Below are 18,464 nucleotides of genomic sequence, written 5' to 3'. Positions count from 1 at the left end.
GCAAGATGATACATCTACATACAATTGTTTCAATTTTCCAAAGCTTGGAAAAGATCTAAGGATCTGTATCATAAGTTATAGGACCACAATAAGAAACAAGGCACTGTTTGAAGTACTCTTGATAGTGTCTTTCTCATTAAAATATTTTTTTTCTCATTGTTTCTTACATTTCACAAATTCTAGTTTTACTATTCTTTGTTTCCATATATAGATTTTTCTTTTCATTCTCCTCCTCTTCCTCTTTCTTCTGTTCCTCCTCCTCACCAAGATTCTTCAATAAAACCTTTATTTATATAGCAAATTTTCTCTTTGATGATGAGAACTCATTTAGAACACTTCTCACAGTAAAGTATATTGGTACCCAGTGGGAAAGGAGAAACTTCCCTGATGTCTTTGCCAGTGAAGCCGTCTCTCCTGCACCTACCTCTCTGCTCTTTTCTCTACAGGATTTTTTCTAGGAGGCAGAGCAGCTCAGATAACTTTTCCTAAAGGGCAATGAATCTTCTGTGGGCAGGAGCAATTTGAAGGGGGCAGTCAGTGTTGAATCATCTTGTGAGAATGTTAGCTCCTTATCAGTTTGCTTTAAACAAGACATAAGTAAGTTAAAGACTTAACTTACTCCTACCTCCTTAACACTTTTAATCCTTCTAACAAAGAGCTAGGCCTTAGGTTCAGAATTCCATCAGCCTAGAATTTCTATCTAGAATTTAGTAACAGCATTGGTTTTCTTTCTTTTTTTCTGATAGTGACTTATTTCTTTGAAGGATATAAGTCAAATAAAAAAAACAGCTAAAGAAATACTGTGCTCTGATGCTTTCTGGATATGGTGAAAAAATTATGCCAGTTGCCTATGAATGAAATTTGAAGCAATCAGTACAAAGATCATAGACTAAAAGTCAAGAGGCCCAGATTTATGTTTTGAGTATTTGTATATTTGTAGGCCATTTACACTTCTATATCTTAACATTTTCAATTGTTCATTTCCAGATTAGGTTGTATGTAATTCACAATAGTTTTTATCATTGATAGAGCCTCTCTTACAATGTTGGTTGTTTCTAATTATTTTATAGACATTACTGAACTCTCACAATTACCCAATGAAGTAAGTAAAATTGCTAGCCCCATTTTGCAGAAGACATTGCTTACCTTAGTCTATTCAGGCTACAAAAATAGAAAACCATAGAGCAGATAACTTATAAACAACAGAGATTTATTGCTCACAGTATAATTTTAGTGGTCAAGAGGAAATCTGTTATAGAAAATTGTTGCATAGCAATGTGAACTTACTCAACATTGCTGCACTATACACTTAAATCTAATGAGATGGTAAGTCTAATATTAAGTATTAATATTTTTACAGCAGGTAACCAATACAGAGTGTATGGATCTGGAAAGTTGGTGTCTTATGGTCCATGACAGGACATCACTTGTATTTTAGTTTTAAAACTCAGGTCATTTTGGAAGGAAGATTATTGATGCTGATAGAATATGGAAACTACTACTAATCATAAGGATAAAATCAATCATTGTAGAAATTGCATGGTCATGATGGGATTTGAACATAGTTATGTCTAGTTCTAACATTCTATCATTAAATATTATTGTATTTCTGATAAGTAACAATAGTCTCTGGGCCAGAGTATATTGACAACAGCTATATAGACAAGTTAAAACAGATTATAGACTTGGTATTGAGCACAGAGTGGTCAATAATTAAAGACTGGAAAGCAATTAGCATGTTCCCACAAACAAACACAAAAGCAGAGTACTTCATACATAGCAAGAGTTAAATATTGCTATGTCTGTATACCCATTAGTGCATTACATCATAATGTATGCATGGTAGCAAGATTTTGAAAAAAGAGTTTGGAAAGCAAGAGTTTGATCCAGATACAATAGCAGTTATTTGACAGTCAATATGAAAGAACCAAGCTATTCATAACCCAAACAAAAGCCTCATGTTTGGCTCAATTGTTTTCTAGGTTACACTGCAACCATAAACAACTCCGTGGCTTATAAATGAAGATTTAGTTCTTGCTTAATCTCTATGCTCACCAAGAGTCACTGTCTTTTATTCCAAGCTCCATGTTTAAGGAGAATCTTCCATGTGGGACATGTTTTGAAACATGTTTTGAAAACAACAGAGAGAAAGCCAGTAATGGCTCAAAGAGATTCTGCTGAGGAAAGCCACGTGACTGCTCACAATTCATTGGTCAAGGAAAGGCACATGACTAAGATTGGCCTTAGGGGGCATCTAGAAATAAAGCACCATCATGCTAGAATAGTCAGTACTTTGAATATTATCATGGTCTGGTGGACCACAGCTTTAAAGCTATTTCCTTTCAAATTTGCATTTTAGGAATATCAAGTCCTCCTTGTCCTTGTTTGCAGGGTTTTATGGGACACTTCAGTAAGAATACATTTACCAGAGTAATTTTTGAGGAAATATTGCTATTTCTAATCTAAGAAGGAAGAAAGGAAGACCATATATCCTTTGGTCTCTCAACAAAGAAATACACCTGAACGGGTGATATGGAAGATTTAAAATTTTAAGACTCAATGTCTTCATCTTTTTTTTTCATTTCAGATGTGTAATATTTGTAGAATATTTGTATCAGCCAGAGATGACTTTAAAAACAGACATTATACTAGCTAAAGATGCAATTTAAGAAGCTTCTAGGAAGGCCTTTATAGACAACTCTTAGAGTCCAGAGGTAGAAAGAAGGTACCGCTAGAATGTAGGATTTGAAAACCCTGAAGCTCCCAATTTCTCACTGGTATCAAATGACTCATTTTGTTTCCAGAGAATTAATGTTGTTTCCAAAAATTAGCTCTCCTATGGCTCATTCAGGTAACTAGTTTTGTATATGGAAATTAGATTTTTTGTTCATACAAGTTTATTACATTATAGTTTATGAATCACAGTGGCTATGTGCCAGACTCCTTTCAAGCTAAGCAGCCTCTTTGCTGTGTTATGCCAGCTGAGTCTTTTATTTGAAGTGTTTCTTCATCTTGGCTCATTTAGCCACAAACAGAAGTCTCCCTATGGGAGATAACATCTTACGTTTATTTACTTTATAGGATTATCACCTCTGGGCACAATGCAAATGCAAACACATCAGAAAAGAGAAAAATAAAATTTCATAAAGTCAAGACTCCTTTAACCATGGCAGGGGCCTGTTTTTCCTTGCACAGTATAGGAGATCCCAAACAAATCATTAGAATATGAGTCAGGAGCCCTTAGGCCCCCATTTTTGTTGTTGTTGTTGTTTTGCTCTTGTTTCTCTTTTCTTTTCTGCTTTTTTGCTGTGTGACTTTGGGTCACCTTCTTTTTTACCTCTCTGATTTTTATTTATTTATTTCTAAAGTACAAAAGAAAAGAACTGAGTCTCCAGAATCTCTTTCGAGTTGCAGGATCCTGTTTGACTTATGGAATTCGGTAGAAATGTTTTTGTTCAGCAAAATCATTATAGAGTTTGGACTGGAAGCTATGAAAATAAAGATTTTTCTTTTTTTTGGGGGGGGGGTCCGGTCGTGGGGCCTGAACTCTGGGCCTGGGCCCTTTCTCTCAGCTCTTCAGCTCAAGGCTAGTGCTCTACCATTTGAACCACAGCACCACTTCCAGCTTTTTTTTTTCTGCTTATGTAGTGTTGAGAAATCGAACCCAGGGCCTCGTGCATGCAAGGCAAGCGCTCTACCACTGAGCCACCTTCCCAGCCCAAGATATTTCTTTATATATAAAATCATACAAAAATTAATAACTATCTAAAATGAATTTATCTCAACATATTTGCCAAAAGCATCTAACATGTTGTAAGTTCTTTTTTATTATTATTATTTTATTTTATTTGTGAACATATTGTACAGAGGGGTTACAATTACATGGGCAGGATAATGCGTACATTTCTTACCAAGCATTGCAGCCTCCTCCTTTGTTTACCCTTCACATCCCTTCCCATCCTCCCTCCTCCCCCCCCAACCCAATCCTCCCCCCTCATGTTGTAAGTTCTATAGAGTGATCCTGGCTTTTTTTTTAACCTAATCTTAGAAATCCAAATAAAATTTTACATTAAGCTTGTCTGCCTTTTGGGGTGGAGGGGAACAAAATTAATCATAGAATATGCTTCATGTTTTCCATGTGTCTATTGAGTACCATGGAATATTCCTCCCAGACTCAGAAAGAGTCAATATCACCTACATGCATGTTATAGAAACTTTGAGAACAATGCTGTGAAAAAGAAAAATCTTTATTTCACCCTAGAATTGTCACTGACATCTTGAGTAACTGTTGTACAAACCACTTTTCCCTCTTCCTTGATTTTTAATTCCAATCTTACCTAACACCTTGTCCTGACTCCTTTTTCCAGGAATAAAAATCAATTCAATTTTTAAATCAAAATATAATAGTAATCGTCAAAAACCACAACATAGATTGAGAACTGGTTACTCAAACGCTTAGTGGGAAATACAAGTACATACATTTGTATACCTTGTTTTATTCTCAAAGTCTGCAACACAAATTAAAATGAAAGCATCCAGCTTTATTAGTGTAACAAGGTGATAAAATGACTTTAAAGTGGCTAGGCTCCCTCTCTCCGATATATGACCTTCTTTTAAATGTGAAAGTGAAGGATCATGAAAAGAAAAAAAAAACAATAAACAGAAAGAGCATTTGGAGAAAATAGAAAATTCAGGCAACAGAAGACAAATCCCAAATAACTATACTTAGCCATCATAGAGAGATTAGAGAAGTTGCTTTCATAAAACAAGAACAGATTGCAGTTTTATAAGATATAATCAGACACTACAAAAGAAATTGTGAAAAATTACAGATAAAAAAAGTGGATATTGTAAAAAAACAGAAACTACATGAAAATTGCAGAATTGTGTGTCTGACCACTTAAAAATTATAGAGGACTGAAAAAGATTAGTAATAGTGAGCACATAAAAAATAAGGGCTAGGAAAATTGAGGGGATCTGTAGGTTTAGAGATGATGATAATTATGAAACATTTGACATGTATCCAGGTTCATTGTACTCATAAACTGACATGTTGAATTGAAATCCCTTTGTTCAGCTACTTAAAGGGAATTAACCGTTTTTTTAAGAAAAGAAAGAAGACATGAAAGAGAAGTAATTAGGTATGATTTAAATTAGTATCATGGCACAAATGTGGAAAATCACTGGCAAAATAAGTGGGAGAGTGTAAGAAATGGAAGAATATAAACAATGGACATTGCAAGAATTAGATTTGCAATATGTCAAAGGGTATTGCTAATGGAACTGTATAATATGCAATGTCAATGATTTTTACATACAAAAATGATACTATGTCTCTCCTGTTTAATGTTCCAGCCTTGGTGAGGATAGATTTCCTGATGTAATCATAGTCTTTGTGGGCAGTAACTAAAACTCATCAGCCAAAGTAAGGTATTGGTCTTTGGGAAAACCCTCTATCTCATGACTAGAACAAAATGTCTTTCCCAGTGCTAAATGCCCTATAAACAATGTAAAGATAGCTTTTGTTATGTTACTAACACATGTTGAATGGTAACACCTTTGTACAACCATTTATATTATAAAGAAGTCTATCCAACATTACAATACAGTTATAAATTGGCATATTATAAGCAAGTTTTCTTCAGACTTCAGACTTTTCATTACCCTTCCATCTCAGCTAATGAGGGAAACTTCAAGTGGCTTTCCCATTGTTCTAATAAGCTGTGTTTGGTTATTTCAGTGTCAGCCTGCCGCATTAAGAATTTTATTTCTTCATGGACTTGGGTTGAAGAAATGACATTTGATAACTTGACTATGCATTTACACATCATTGACATTGCTAACACCTTCTTGGTTAGTTTTCAAATGTGATTTAGTTTCCATAATACTGTGGGTTTTAATTTTTGATTTAACATTTCAAAATCAAATGATTTAATCACATGTAAGAAATGATGAGTTAATGGAATTGGTATCATTTCTGTGGAGTCCAATCTAATCCCATCTGTAAAATAAATTAGCAACTGAATATCTCAGAAGTAACAAATTCAGTTGCATGGTTTTCTATTTTAATTAAGAAGTTGAAATAATGCTCAATTATGAGTTGATTTTGCCTTTTAGATAGATCATCGAGGCCACTTCAACTTTTTTGCCTGCCTTTCTCTTTAAATGTAGCGCTCCCCGGTGTCATTTTTGTGCCTATCAGGTGTCTTCACCCAGAGAGTACAAATTCTGAAATGGTTTAGCTTCTTCCAAAGTAGGCAGTCCATCTCCTGAGTGGTAAATTGTAAATAGGAAATAGAAGCTCCAAACTAAAATCTGAATTTAACAAATAAAGGAGGTGAAAAAGTACTGACCTGTATTGAAAACATTCCAGAAAAAGAAGTCAAAAGAGAGCCATGAATAGGTCTGTATTTCAGATGATCTCAAGTAGAGGTGTTGGGATAATGATAACAACAATTAATATAGCAGCTAATATTTAAGTGTTTACCATGTACCAAGCCATTTACTTGTTCTTTACATTCATCAACATTTTTTTTTTTTTTGCCAGTTGTGGGGTTTGAACTCTGGGCCTGGGCACTGTCCCTCAGCTCTTCAGCTCAAAGCTAGCACTCTACCACTTGAGCCACAGTGCCACTTCCAGCTTTTTCTGCTTATGTGGTGCTGAGGAATAGAATGTAGGGTCTCATGCATGCGAGGCAAGCACTCTATCACTGAACCACCTTCCCAGCCCCATATTTAATTTTTTACATAAGTTTTTTATTGTGAAAATACTGTACAGAGGGGTTAAAGTTACATGAGCAAGATAATGAGTACATTTCTTATCAAGCATTGTTGCCTCCTCCTCAACTTATTCAATTTCAATATAGGTATAATAGTCATCAGTTTTACCAAGGAATAAACAGGCAACTCTTAAGTTAATTGATCCAAACCAAAGAGGCTACTGTGTTCTTAGTCATCCAGTCTGCCTCCATGCCCAGGTTTACTCAGGAGGCAGTCATGTCAGTCTGTTGCATAGGAGAAAGGAACACTTGAACTATGTCCTAATTCCCAAATTTATGAAGAAATACCCTGCAGTGGTGGACACATCTGTGGTTTCACTTCTTGAGACTCAATTACATCTTAAATGATATTTTAAAGAACATTTACATTGGTGCTAACCTGAACACCCCTTCTAGCTTACCAAAAACAACAACGTGTTTCTGGCTTTTTTATCCAAAGAAGTATTTTCAAAGTTCATTTAACCAAGACATTAGTATAAATCTGCTAATTGAATCGTGTTTGCAAGGCATTTTCTACCAAGTTTTATTTGGATCACAAAATGGCACCGGTGAACTGAAAATTTAGCTGGCGATGGCTTGAAGAGTTTTGTTCTGAGTGTGAAGATATATTTAGTCACTTTCATATTGATTTTGTTCTGATTCCCAGACAGTAATGGAAGAATTTGTCACCATTCAGTGTTGCTTATTTTCACACTGCAGTTACATTGAAAGCTTGTCCAAAAGTACTTAATCAATGAATACCTTTGCTACTTTCTAAATGAGATCAAGTTTAAAATCAATTGCCATCTTGATAGAGCCAAAACCTCCCGAGAAGTCCTATTTACTATTCTGGACTCTTCTAGAGGGATACAGAAGTCACAACAGTGCAGACCATTGCATCATTGGCAGCCTGGAAAGCGCCATTTTTATCCAAGAATGTTTCATTTATTTGTTGTGAGGCAGAGGTTGTGTGAACACCAGATGCTGATCACATACCATCAGTGGATTTGCAAGATTATAGGACTGGGGGAAAAAAAAATGAAGGTTAAGCACGGGGTACAATAGAGATTACTTATGATAATGAATTGAATAATTTTTTCTAGACAGAGTTGGGATTAATGTTCATCCTGAAAAGAGATTATCGGATGTCTGATTCTTCTGGTAAACAAATATTTAGCATCATTTATGGTCCACATATGAATTGAGAGTCCTAAAAATATATGATTTACCATATACTAGGATATTCCCCCCAGGGTTTTCAAAGAGACTAGAGATTGTGTGTTCTGAATCACAAGTTTGTTTGAGCAGAAACTTGAAGAAACAATTAAGAATATGGACAAGTTACTGTCCAACTGTACATCAGTTATAAAGGCATTTCTGCTTTACATAGCTGTCATGCAAGCTACCTGCTTCATTAGTATGTTGTCTGGGCCCTGCTAACCCTGAGCAGTGCCATGTGCCAACATTGCTACAGTTATAAGGTCTGTCTTACAATGCCTGCCACTCTTCATCTGCCCTATAGTAAAGGCAGGATGGGTTCTGCTGGTCTTATTGCAAATTTTAGGGTGATTTTTAATTCCTCTGCTTAAGGAATGTTAAGTGTACATCGCTAGAATCAGATTTTGATCCATTTGTAATGTGTATGTTTTGCCCCTAATACTTTTTAGAAATAGATTATTATGGAGATTGCATTTTAAACACTAAAATAACATTTCCTCATTAGATAAAACAGCCAGGCACTGGAAAGAAAATACCACTTCTTAAGATTTTTTTCAATATGCTATAACCTCAATTTAATCATAAGAACACATCAGCCGACCCAAGATAAGAGACCTTATGTTTATATATATGTATGTGTATATATAATAAGCAATAAATAATCCTAAAAGGCAAAAACAATGTATTCATGTCCTATAGAAGGTACCACTAACCAAAGCCCCTTAAATCTTACCACCCAAAAATGGATGACTGGTGACATCTTGAGACAAAGTCTTCCAGACTGTTCTCTTTACGTTTATATTCCACCAAATGTTTACATTTTCATTCCACCAAATAGTCCTACAAGGAGATATGTTCTCCCTCATATCTAGAAAATCAGACAATTCTTGATTACTAATAGTTGGTAGAATATTTATAGGTAGTCCATACCCTCACTGGAGCCCAGAAAGAGTGGATGATTGAAAATATTTCAAGAATATTTTTCCCCCTAATGTGACATTAGGGGGGAAAAATTTCTTTTCCAATGAAGTTGCTTCTAAAGGAGGTGAAAGAGAAGTAAAACAATTTCCCAAAGTGCCTTGCTTAACAACAAAGTTTCTTACAAAGTGTGTATTGTAATTAGATACTATAATGATCATCAGTTCTGTAGTTTCTTAAATTTTAATAAGATTTACTCTTCACTGATTAGGAAAATTAAAGCATTATCACTTCACAATTATAGATAGAAGTCTGCTTAATATAAACATTCACTGAGTGTCTTCAAAGGCTTATAATAAATGCTTCATTTTATTTTTCCTGAATTATTGCACACATATAAGGACTTCTCACCAATAATTCAAGAAGTGACAATAAAGCCTAGAAGAACTACAGGAAAAAAAGAAAAAGAAGAAATGAATGAGTATAGATTGCTATAGGAAGTTCTGAGCTTCAAATGTCTAGAGAAGCAATGAGCAATAGTCACTAGCCTAGTCACTAGCCAAGTTTTTTAACTGCTCTAACTATAGGTATGTCATAAGATGAACTTCCAATATTATGACAAACCAATATTCAATGTTGTTCTACTCTTTCCAGTGTGCTTCTTTTTAACTAAAGGAATGTGTCCTTAAAACATCTCTTATATTTTATATCCAGTCTATATATTTGAGTTCTTCCATATTTACTTCCAGATAAATTTGGACTGTACTTGACATTTTGCATAGATATAAAGATGTGTCCTACAATGTCTGTGGAAGACATTTCAAGTGCAGATGTAATGTTGTATGCATAAAATTTGGGCCTAAGTTTTTAGAATACTTGTAAGCTCAATTTTTAAAAATGTCATTCATGTGGCTCTACTCCCTTAAATACTAATGAGTTTTGAAGAAATGTTTATTGTTTAGGTGCAGTTAAAAGAGGGAATAGTCTGTAGTTGTTCTGTTTTGTTCTTTAACTCTCCGTCATAAGTTTAGTACCTATTTCCTTTATGTTTTGGGAGCTGATTATTCAGAACAAGTACCAAACATCCTATATTCTCAGTACTGAGAAATTAGTAGTTCATGTTTGAAATCATACAACATAAGAGGAAATAACAGGAGTATTTGTACTGTACCATGAGTCAACAGTCATTTCTGGGTCTTTCTGGTGAGATATTTCCTCCTTAAATAATTTTTATAAAAATAGATTTGCATTATCTATTTTTGATGGGTCATAAGTTGAACTAGCAGTCTGTTTTCCCCTCAAACTCTACACAGTTGTAACATAGTATTTAGTTGTCTTTAGCTTTCTGCTGCCAAAGTAAACACAGCTGTAAGAAATGATGACCCTCTCATCATTGTAGCAATCAAATGGCTTCCTAATGTACTTCCCCAACACTGAATGTTGGTATTTCCCTGAATTGCTGAAACTTAGTCTTCTCCCAGTGGAAATCCCACAATAAATATTAGTTTTGTCCAAATGATGGCATAGAGGATGACATTCGTCATATTAGAAGATGGCAAAAAGTCTATCTCAATCCTTGTCACAATGTAATATTTATGCAACATTAAGCCAAACACAAGAAAGAGAGTTAATATTTTAAGAGGAAATTTGTGAAATAGATCACTTGTAAATTTACAAGGATCATGAACAGATAGTGTGTGGGCTCTGACAGTTTCTAACTTGTGGATCCTGCTCTGGAGTTATATGTGCTTTCCCTTCTGTTTAATCTTTAGATATAAAATGAAGAATTACACTGCTTTCTTGGTGTACTTATATTTCCTTTGACAAGTAAGTCTTGATTGTTTAAGGCTGTATTAAAATAAAGTAATACGATACCTAGGCTTGGTGGTTCATGACTGTTATCTGGTATTTGGAAGGTAGAGGCAGAAGGATCTAGGCTCCAAAATAGCCTAGGCTACAAAAAGAAACCCTGTCTTTAAAAATAAAATTGAAAGAAAAGAAAATGACAGGACAATGCATTAAGAAGAAGTTACACGTTTCTAGGCAGTGGTTTTTTTTTCCCCTATGTGTAATTACATGTATTGAAATGTCAGCATATAGTTAATAAATTAAAAAGAGAAAGTGAAATCTTCCCTGACTTCTAATGCATTTGAGGTTTTCCCCCTGAAAGATTTTATTTTATTTTTAGTTTAATTCTACCACATAGGATTAAGGAAAAAGAAAAGCTTCTGATAGGGTTAATCCAGCTACATAAAAGTCCGTGCTGGGAAGATCATAATCTTGATCTTTGATTAGATCAGAAATAGTCATATCTTGTGATTAATCAGAATGGATTGCATGTAGTATAAGCCTTCTCACAGATGGATTAGAAGAGCAATGTTTTGTAAATATTTGTTTTAATCTTTTCTAGTATAAAAACGGCTTGTGTTTTTTAGTGTTTTACTTTAAGTCAGATTAAGTTCACTAAAAAAAAAGTGACAAGGAAGAAATTGTGAAGTACAAGTTTTTTGGGATCACTCACTAAAATGAAGCTTGTTTTTTAATTCATAGTACTTCAGGAAATGTTTCATTTGTTTTAAAACGTCACATTATTAGGGGTGGACTGGGAGGGAGGGGTGCTCATTTGTATAATTAAAGATAAAGTATTTTAAAAAGTCATATTAGTTGTGAAATTTAATCAGCTATCTTATTCATATGTGCTTCACTAGAAAAATTTTTAAAGAATATATCAAAAGTAATGTGAAGGTCTCTCTCATTCTCACTATTCTCTCTTACTTCTCTCTTTAATTGTCTCACTATTATTCTCTCTCCTATTCTTTCTTCCTCCCTCCCTCCTGGCTTCCTTGCCTCCTTCACTCTCTGTGCTGGGGATTTAATCCAGAATTTCATGCAAGTCTAGTTAAAGACTTACTCTACCACTCTCTCTACCTCCAATTTAGTGTTGAGGTTTTCGTTTCTCTCGATAGAATAAGATATTTCTTAAGGTCGATAGTTCTTCTTTTGAATATGAAATTCCAGACTAATTAACATCTGATAACAAAGAGCCTTACTAAACCATCTGACACCTAACACCCAGAGCACAGCAAGAGCTCAAAGATTCACACAGGGCACAGTGTTTGTGAATGTGTCTGTCAGTTCAGGCAAGGAGCGGCTTTAATAGGAGTTGGGCTTTTTTGGTTTTGTTTTTGTTTTTCTTACCAGATTCAAGGATTGACTAACAAACGATCCCAAAATGTACAAAGCATAACTTAGGGGTGTACACCTTGCCCCTAACAAGTTTCGTGACATTAGACAAATTCATTGACATCTCAGAGATCTCTTGCCTAAAAAAATGAGAGATTGCAGTAGAGTCCTCAAGATACCATCTAGTTTGAAAAAGTACATAATAATTTTTAATATAACTTGTCACGAAAAACCCTTTCGATTCTGTGTATTGAACTCACTTTAGTAGAAGTTTCAAAAACTTCCAACCCCACAGTGCATTCCTCCAGCTAGATTACTTCAGGTTCTTTTCATTGGTTGAGTGGACACCAAGGCGCTATAGGAAGAAGAAGCATTTAAACAGAAGCTTGAGTGACTATGGGGGTAAGAATCACTATGATCTGGTTATGTGTTATCTGCCTATATTATATGACGAGAAAATGAAGAAGCCACATTTTGAGAGGTCAAATCTCGGAGTCTTTATTAAAAGGCCACTGACTGCATAGACTCTTGTCTCAAGGATAGCAGCCAGCAAGTACACTTGGTGTTGTTAGGAAACTGAGCCATGAAGGCTAGAGAGGAAAGAAAGAACAAAAATGATACCAACGAATCAATTCAGCTCCAATGGAGAGCTGAACTGGAATGCCATGGTGACCAGAGAAGAGACAGGAGACAGAAGACAAACACAAAGACATGTGTCATGGCATTATGGTGTCCGAGCTGGTCTGGTTCTAAATAGGGTCAGATCAGGGGCAGAGTCTCAGAACTCCCAATCACAGGTACTGGAGTGACAGGGTCAGTAACCTATCAGCCAAGTCTCTGCCCCTTCCTCCAGGGATCAGCTACTTCCCATCACCTGGGAGGGGAGTATTCACCTTCTCCCACCATGAAGACAAGATGCCAGACCTTATAATGAAGATACTCAAGTACCAGCAGAACTTTCCAGCTAGGGAGGCTAGTATACCCTTCCATATAGGGGTATACTTAAAGGCTACTCAGAGGCTGGTGATTCAATCCATTTAAGGTGTTACTTAAGGCAGAATCAGAACATTTTCTATGCAATGCTTTCCTAAAGCTATGGCATCTGCATTTCTCTGAAGCAGAGCCCTCCTAGCTCACCTTGAGCTGGGCATCTGCATTCAATGAATGGCCTCTTACCTCTAGACTTTTTAGCACTGAGTTCAAAATTCCCTCCACCCAACAATAGGCAGCAGGAGATTACTTAGACTCAGCCTCTTTACTTCACCATGTATTATGCCTGCCATTTTTTAATCCCTATTTACCTACCGTTCCCTTCTTTTTCATTCCCAAATGTCAGATGAAAATCTTAACCACCATTCAGAAGCAGGGCCAGTGACTGTTCCACACTAACTCCTGCTGAGAGTATGGCAGTCTGGGATCCTCCAGGAAGGGTCTTTTAGGAAGATAGGATCACTGTAAAATTCCAAAGGACAGGTTCTACAGGCTCCATTTCTTTGACCATTTGCAGCTTGATGAACTCCAGTCTAGAAGAAACTAACTTAACAAGCACATTGAGAATACAGGGATCAACAGAAATGGTTTACTAGATGGGATCCCAGGAAAGGTAGCAATAAAGACACCAGGACGTAGAGCTTTAATGTAAAACAATAGGATTGAAAAAATTATTTTATTTGTGGAAAGACCTAAATGCTTATGGATAGGTTAGAGTTTAAATGAGACTGATTTTTTTCTCTTGTTTTTAATTTTTTTTATTTTTTTTTGTTTTTGTCGGTCGTGGGGCCTGAACTCTGGTCCTGAGCACTGTCCCTCACCTCTTCAGCTCAAGGCTAGCACCCTACCACTTGATCCACAGCACCAGTTCTAGCTTTTTCTGCTTATGTGGTGCTGGGGAATCAACCCCAAGGCCTCATGCCTCTACCACTGAGCCACCTTCCCAGCCCCAACAGACAGAATTGTTTTTACTGGGTTTGCATATACAGATATGTTTGTGCTAGTTTCACCACATCTTAGATCAGGCGTAACATTATAGCATCTTGTCCAGCACCTAGTAGGCAACCAAAAATGTTAGTCCAAACTAACTTTGGAACTTACTGATTAAACATATTAGTGACATTTATAAAATGATTTTCAAACATCCCAAAATCAGGTAGATAACATTCTCTTCATGAATACTTTGTTTTTTTAATCTTTATGTCATTGTACAAAGATGTTGCTGTTTAAAGCAGTTTATGAATACAATGCATCTTGATCAATGTAGATAACCTATTTTTAATTAGCATTAAACCAAACTGACAGTGTCATAGAACACATCATATTAGGCGGTTACTCTTAGTCTTTGTTAGAGTAAACTAGACTTTGACAGAAAGCCACACAGACATTCAGGTGCAAAAAACAAACTAAAGTTTCATTGCCAGTAGAGGGACCAGCATGACCCCTTCTCACAAGAGAGAAGTGCCGCAGGTGACTTTTATAACCTCTGATTTGGGGGATTTTGCTGCCTTGTATGGTTATAGCTGCCCCAAAGGATGCCCTCTTAGGTGACCCATATGACCTGTGAGGTTTAGGGGATCTTGCTGCTTTATATCGTTATAGCTATTCCAAAGGAGTGCCATCTCAGATTAGGGGGTCGAGGCTAATCATTTGCCACCTATACTAAAATGGCTTAGGGTTGCTCAGAGAAAAAGCATGATAAGCTATGAGAGAGGAGGCTATTGGGCTAACAGTCTTAGCTACCTCAGGTCTATAGGCACCTATGGTTATACTGATGGGAAATTGAATGTGAAATAAGAGGTTGTAGCTGGTGGCTTATGCCTATAATCCTAGCTACTCAGAAGGCTGAGATCTGAGGATTGCAGTTTGAAGACACCCTGGGAAGAAAAGTACATGAGACTCTTATCTCCAGTTAACCACCAAAAGTCCAGAAGTGGAGCTGTGTCTCAAGTGGTAGAGTGTGAGGCTTAGTGAAAAAGCTAATCAGGAGCCAGAGACCTTGAGTTTAAGTCTAGTATGAAGGAGGGAAGGAGGGAAGTTTATGATTATATAAAAACAACTGAAAAAAGTAGAAATGATGCAATTGACTTAATGGACTGAATCAGCTCTAAATGTATTAAAATAATAATGGTTTAGTTTTTCATTTTACTTTCTTTTCTTTCCTTTTTTTAACTAGGCAACCTGGAGATCCTCCATTAATAAAAGGCTGGCTTCCTTATTTGGGAGTGAGTCTGAAATTCCAGAAAGATCCCATAGGATTCCTGAAAACTCTTCAAAAGCAATATGGTGATATTTTCACTCTTCTCATTGCAGGTAAGAGACACTTCTCTAAGTACATGTTTAAGTACAGTTGTTCTTTAATGTCTATTCTCTTCAGACAAAATCTGTAATTTTTAATAACATTGTTGTATTTGTAGAGCTAATACAAAATACTGCCATGATTTTTAGTACAGTGATTGTCATGTTAAAATGCAGTTCTGGAATCTTCTTTTTTATTTTGACTATTTTTAATTTAAATTTTATTGTACAGGTGATGTACAGAGGGGTTACAGTTATATAAATAAGGTAATGAGTGCATTTCTTTTTGAACAGTATTATCCTCTCCCTCATTTTCTCCCACTCCCCCCCCCTCGGCCTTTAGGCCTTCCCAAGTTGCATGGTTCATTTTCAACATAGTATCTAATGAGTATCACTGTTGAATTGGTTCATTCTTTGGCCCACCATTTCTGTGGTTCCCCTTCCCTTCCCCAAATCAGATAAACCTGTATACAAGACAAAGGGTACTGAAATCAAATCAGTGACACCAGGGAATAAACTAAAGGAGAAAAAAGAAAAAAAAAGAAATAACTGCAAACAGTACAATACAAAAAAAAACCCTCTTGTTTCAGTTTCTTAGAGTTCATTTCAAAAAGCATCATTTTATATGGTCATAAGCACATAGCTATTGAGCCATTGTGAACCTCCCAAAAGAATAACCTCCTTTGTTTTTAGTGTGCAGATGCTTAGAGTGCTGTGTAATTGATCATGCCCAAATGTAGTTATTTGTCTTTTACTACCCATTGGGTTAACCTGTAGACATATTCTACTTCTTATAAATGAGGGAATACATGCAGCACGTGTTTTTTTTGTTAATACAATTTTTCCAAGTCTTTCCATTTTCTTATGAATAAGACAATGCCATCCTTTCTGATGGAATCCTAGAATTCCATTGTGTATATATACTACATTTTCTTGATCCATTCATCCACTGAGGGGCATCTGGATTGTTTCCTTATCTTAGCTATGGTAAATAAAGCTGCAGTGTGTGAATGTGGTTGTGCTGGTGACTTCAGTGCGGGCTGGTTTGAGGTCATTTGGGTAAATGCCTAGGAATGGGATTACTGGGTCATAGGACCGCTCTATGTTTAGTCTTTTGAGGAACTTCCACACTGTTTTTCATAGTAATGGAACAAGTTTACATTCCCATCAACAGTGTAGTAGTGTTCCCTTTTGGCTACAACTCCACCAGCATGTTATTAGTTTTCTTGATAATGGCCATTCTAGCTGGGGTAAGGTTCTCATTGTTGTTTGGATTTGCATTTCTTTTATGGCCAGAGATGTTGAGCATTTCTTCATGTGTCTATTGGCCATTCTTATTTTTTCTTTGGAGAAGCCTTAAGTCTTTACCCCACTTATTGATGGAGTTGTTGTTTCTTTGAGGATTTATTTATGGTGGGTTTAACTTTTTGAGCTCTAAGTAAATTTTAGTTGAGTCCCTTGTCTGATGTATAGCTAGTAAAGATCTTTTCACATTCTATGGGTTTTCTATTTATGTTGCTAGCTATGTTCTTTGCCTTGCAGAAACTCTTCAGTTTAATGTAGTCACAGTTATCCAGCCTTTATTCGATTTATTGTGATTCTGGATCTTTATTTAGGAACTTTCAACCTGTGTCTAGAAGCCCTAGTGTTTCCTCTATCCCTTCTTGTAATATTTTTTGGGTATCCGGTCTTACATTGAGGTCTTTGACTCATTTGGAATTGATTCTGGTTCAGGATAATATATAAGGATCTAACTTCAGTTTTCTGGAAGTGTATAGCCAGTCTGCCAGCACCGTTTGTTGAAAAGGCTGTCATTCTTCCATCCTGTGTTTTGGGCTCCCTTATCAAAGATTGGTGGCTACAGTCTGTCTGTGGGTTCATTTCTAGGTCTTCAGTTCTATCCGTTGATCCTCAGGCCTGACTTTGAGCATTAATTCTTTGGATCTCAACCTCCTGAATACTTAAACTTATAACTGTGAGATACCATTGCCTCGCTTGGCTTTATTTTAAATTCATGATTTACAGAATTCATTATCAACAAAAAGTAGATCCAAATGTAAACAGACCCTTTTGTGTTATTCTTTTGTGGTTTTTTTGGTTGTTGTTTTTAATATATTTTTTATTATAAAGATACTGTATAGAAGTATTACTGTTACATGAATAAGGTAGTGAGTACATTTCCTATCGAGCATTTTTACTCCCGGCCTTTGTTTTTCCCCTACCATCCCTGCCCTCCCCACCTCCCCAACTCCTCCTTCCCCTAATCCAACAAGTTGTAAAGTTCATTTTCAACATAGTATCTTGTACATCTCATTGTTACAATGGGTCAACCTGTATCCTTGTTTCAGAATTTTGTTATTTCCCTTCCACTTTGGTGGGGTTTTTTACATAAATTCATGTGCATAAATGAGCATAAATGAGCATAAATTCATGTGCCACTATTATTGGCCTATTTAGAAAGGTTTCACCTAAAGAAAAACAAATCTATGTTCTACATATTCAGTTCTTAAATCCTTAGTGAATGCTAATCTGGAATGCTTATTTTCATGTTAGCTTCTTCATTGTGCTTCAGATATCAATGAAAATATTTACCAAAATAGTCTTAGTTCATCCTCTCCTGAGGCCAGCTATGACAACTATCTATTGCTGCATATCAAATCTGCCCTAAATGTAATAGCTTTAACAAAGAACCAAACAGCTAATATTTCCTGAGTCCCTTGTATGGCTTGAGTGGTTTGGTTGTTGTAATGGAGCTGGAGGGTCTAAGAACATCTTGATGATAGCTGCACTTCCTCATTCATGTTGTCTTTCATTCTCAGGCACTCCCTTAACTAGCAGTTAGTGTTCTGAAGATGAAAGAGGAGAAACTGAAAAGATTCTCGCAGTCTAGGCTCAGAAGTAAAAATTTCAAATGTTTCCCCATATCCAATGAGTTAGAGCAAATCAGAGCAACCCAAATTCAAGAGCAGGGAAACAGACTCTGCCTATTCTTGGAGGAATGACAGAGGCACTGTACACAGGAGCTTATATGGGGAGACAAAAAGAGTAGATTAGGGCCATCTTTACTCACAGACTCCTATATCAACAGACTCTTTTGTA

The 18,464-nt window shown here is 36.0% G+C and overlaps 1 protein-coding gene across 1 annotated transcript in view; it reads left to right on the top strand.

The window, feature by feature from the left end:
* Cyp7b1 (cytochrome P450 family 7 subfamily B member 1) overlaps window positions 1–18,464 on the top strand; it is a 164,084-nt gene that overhangs the window by 112,878 nt on the left and 32,742 nt on the right. Inside the window, exon 2 of the mRNA XM_069990811.1 lies at window positions 15,244–15,380. Coding sequence (XP_069846912.1) covers window positions 15,244–15,380 — 137 coding nt within the window. The remainder of the gene's footprint in view (window positions 1–15,243; window positions 15,381–18,464) is intronic.

The sequence above is a fragment of the Dipodomys merriami genome, unplaced genomic scaffold (assembly GCF_024711535.1).
Source record: "Dipodomys merriami isolate MVZ:Mamm:240054 unplaced genomic scaffold, mDipMer1.0.p SCAF_4, whole genome shotgun sequence".
NCBI classification, from domain to species: domain Eukaryota; kingdom Metazoa; phylum Chordata; class Mammalia; order Rodentia; family Heteromyidae; genus Dipodomys; species Dipodomys merriami.
Note: the sequence above shows the minus strand (reverse complement) of the source record. Positions and strands in the feature narration are given on the sequence as shown.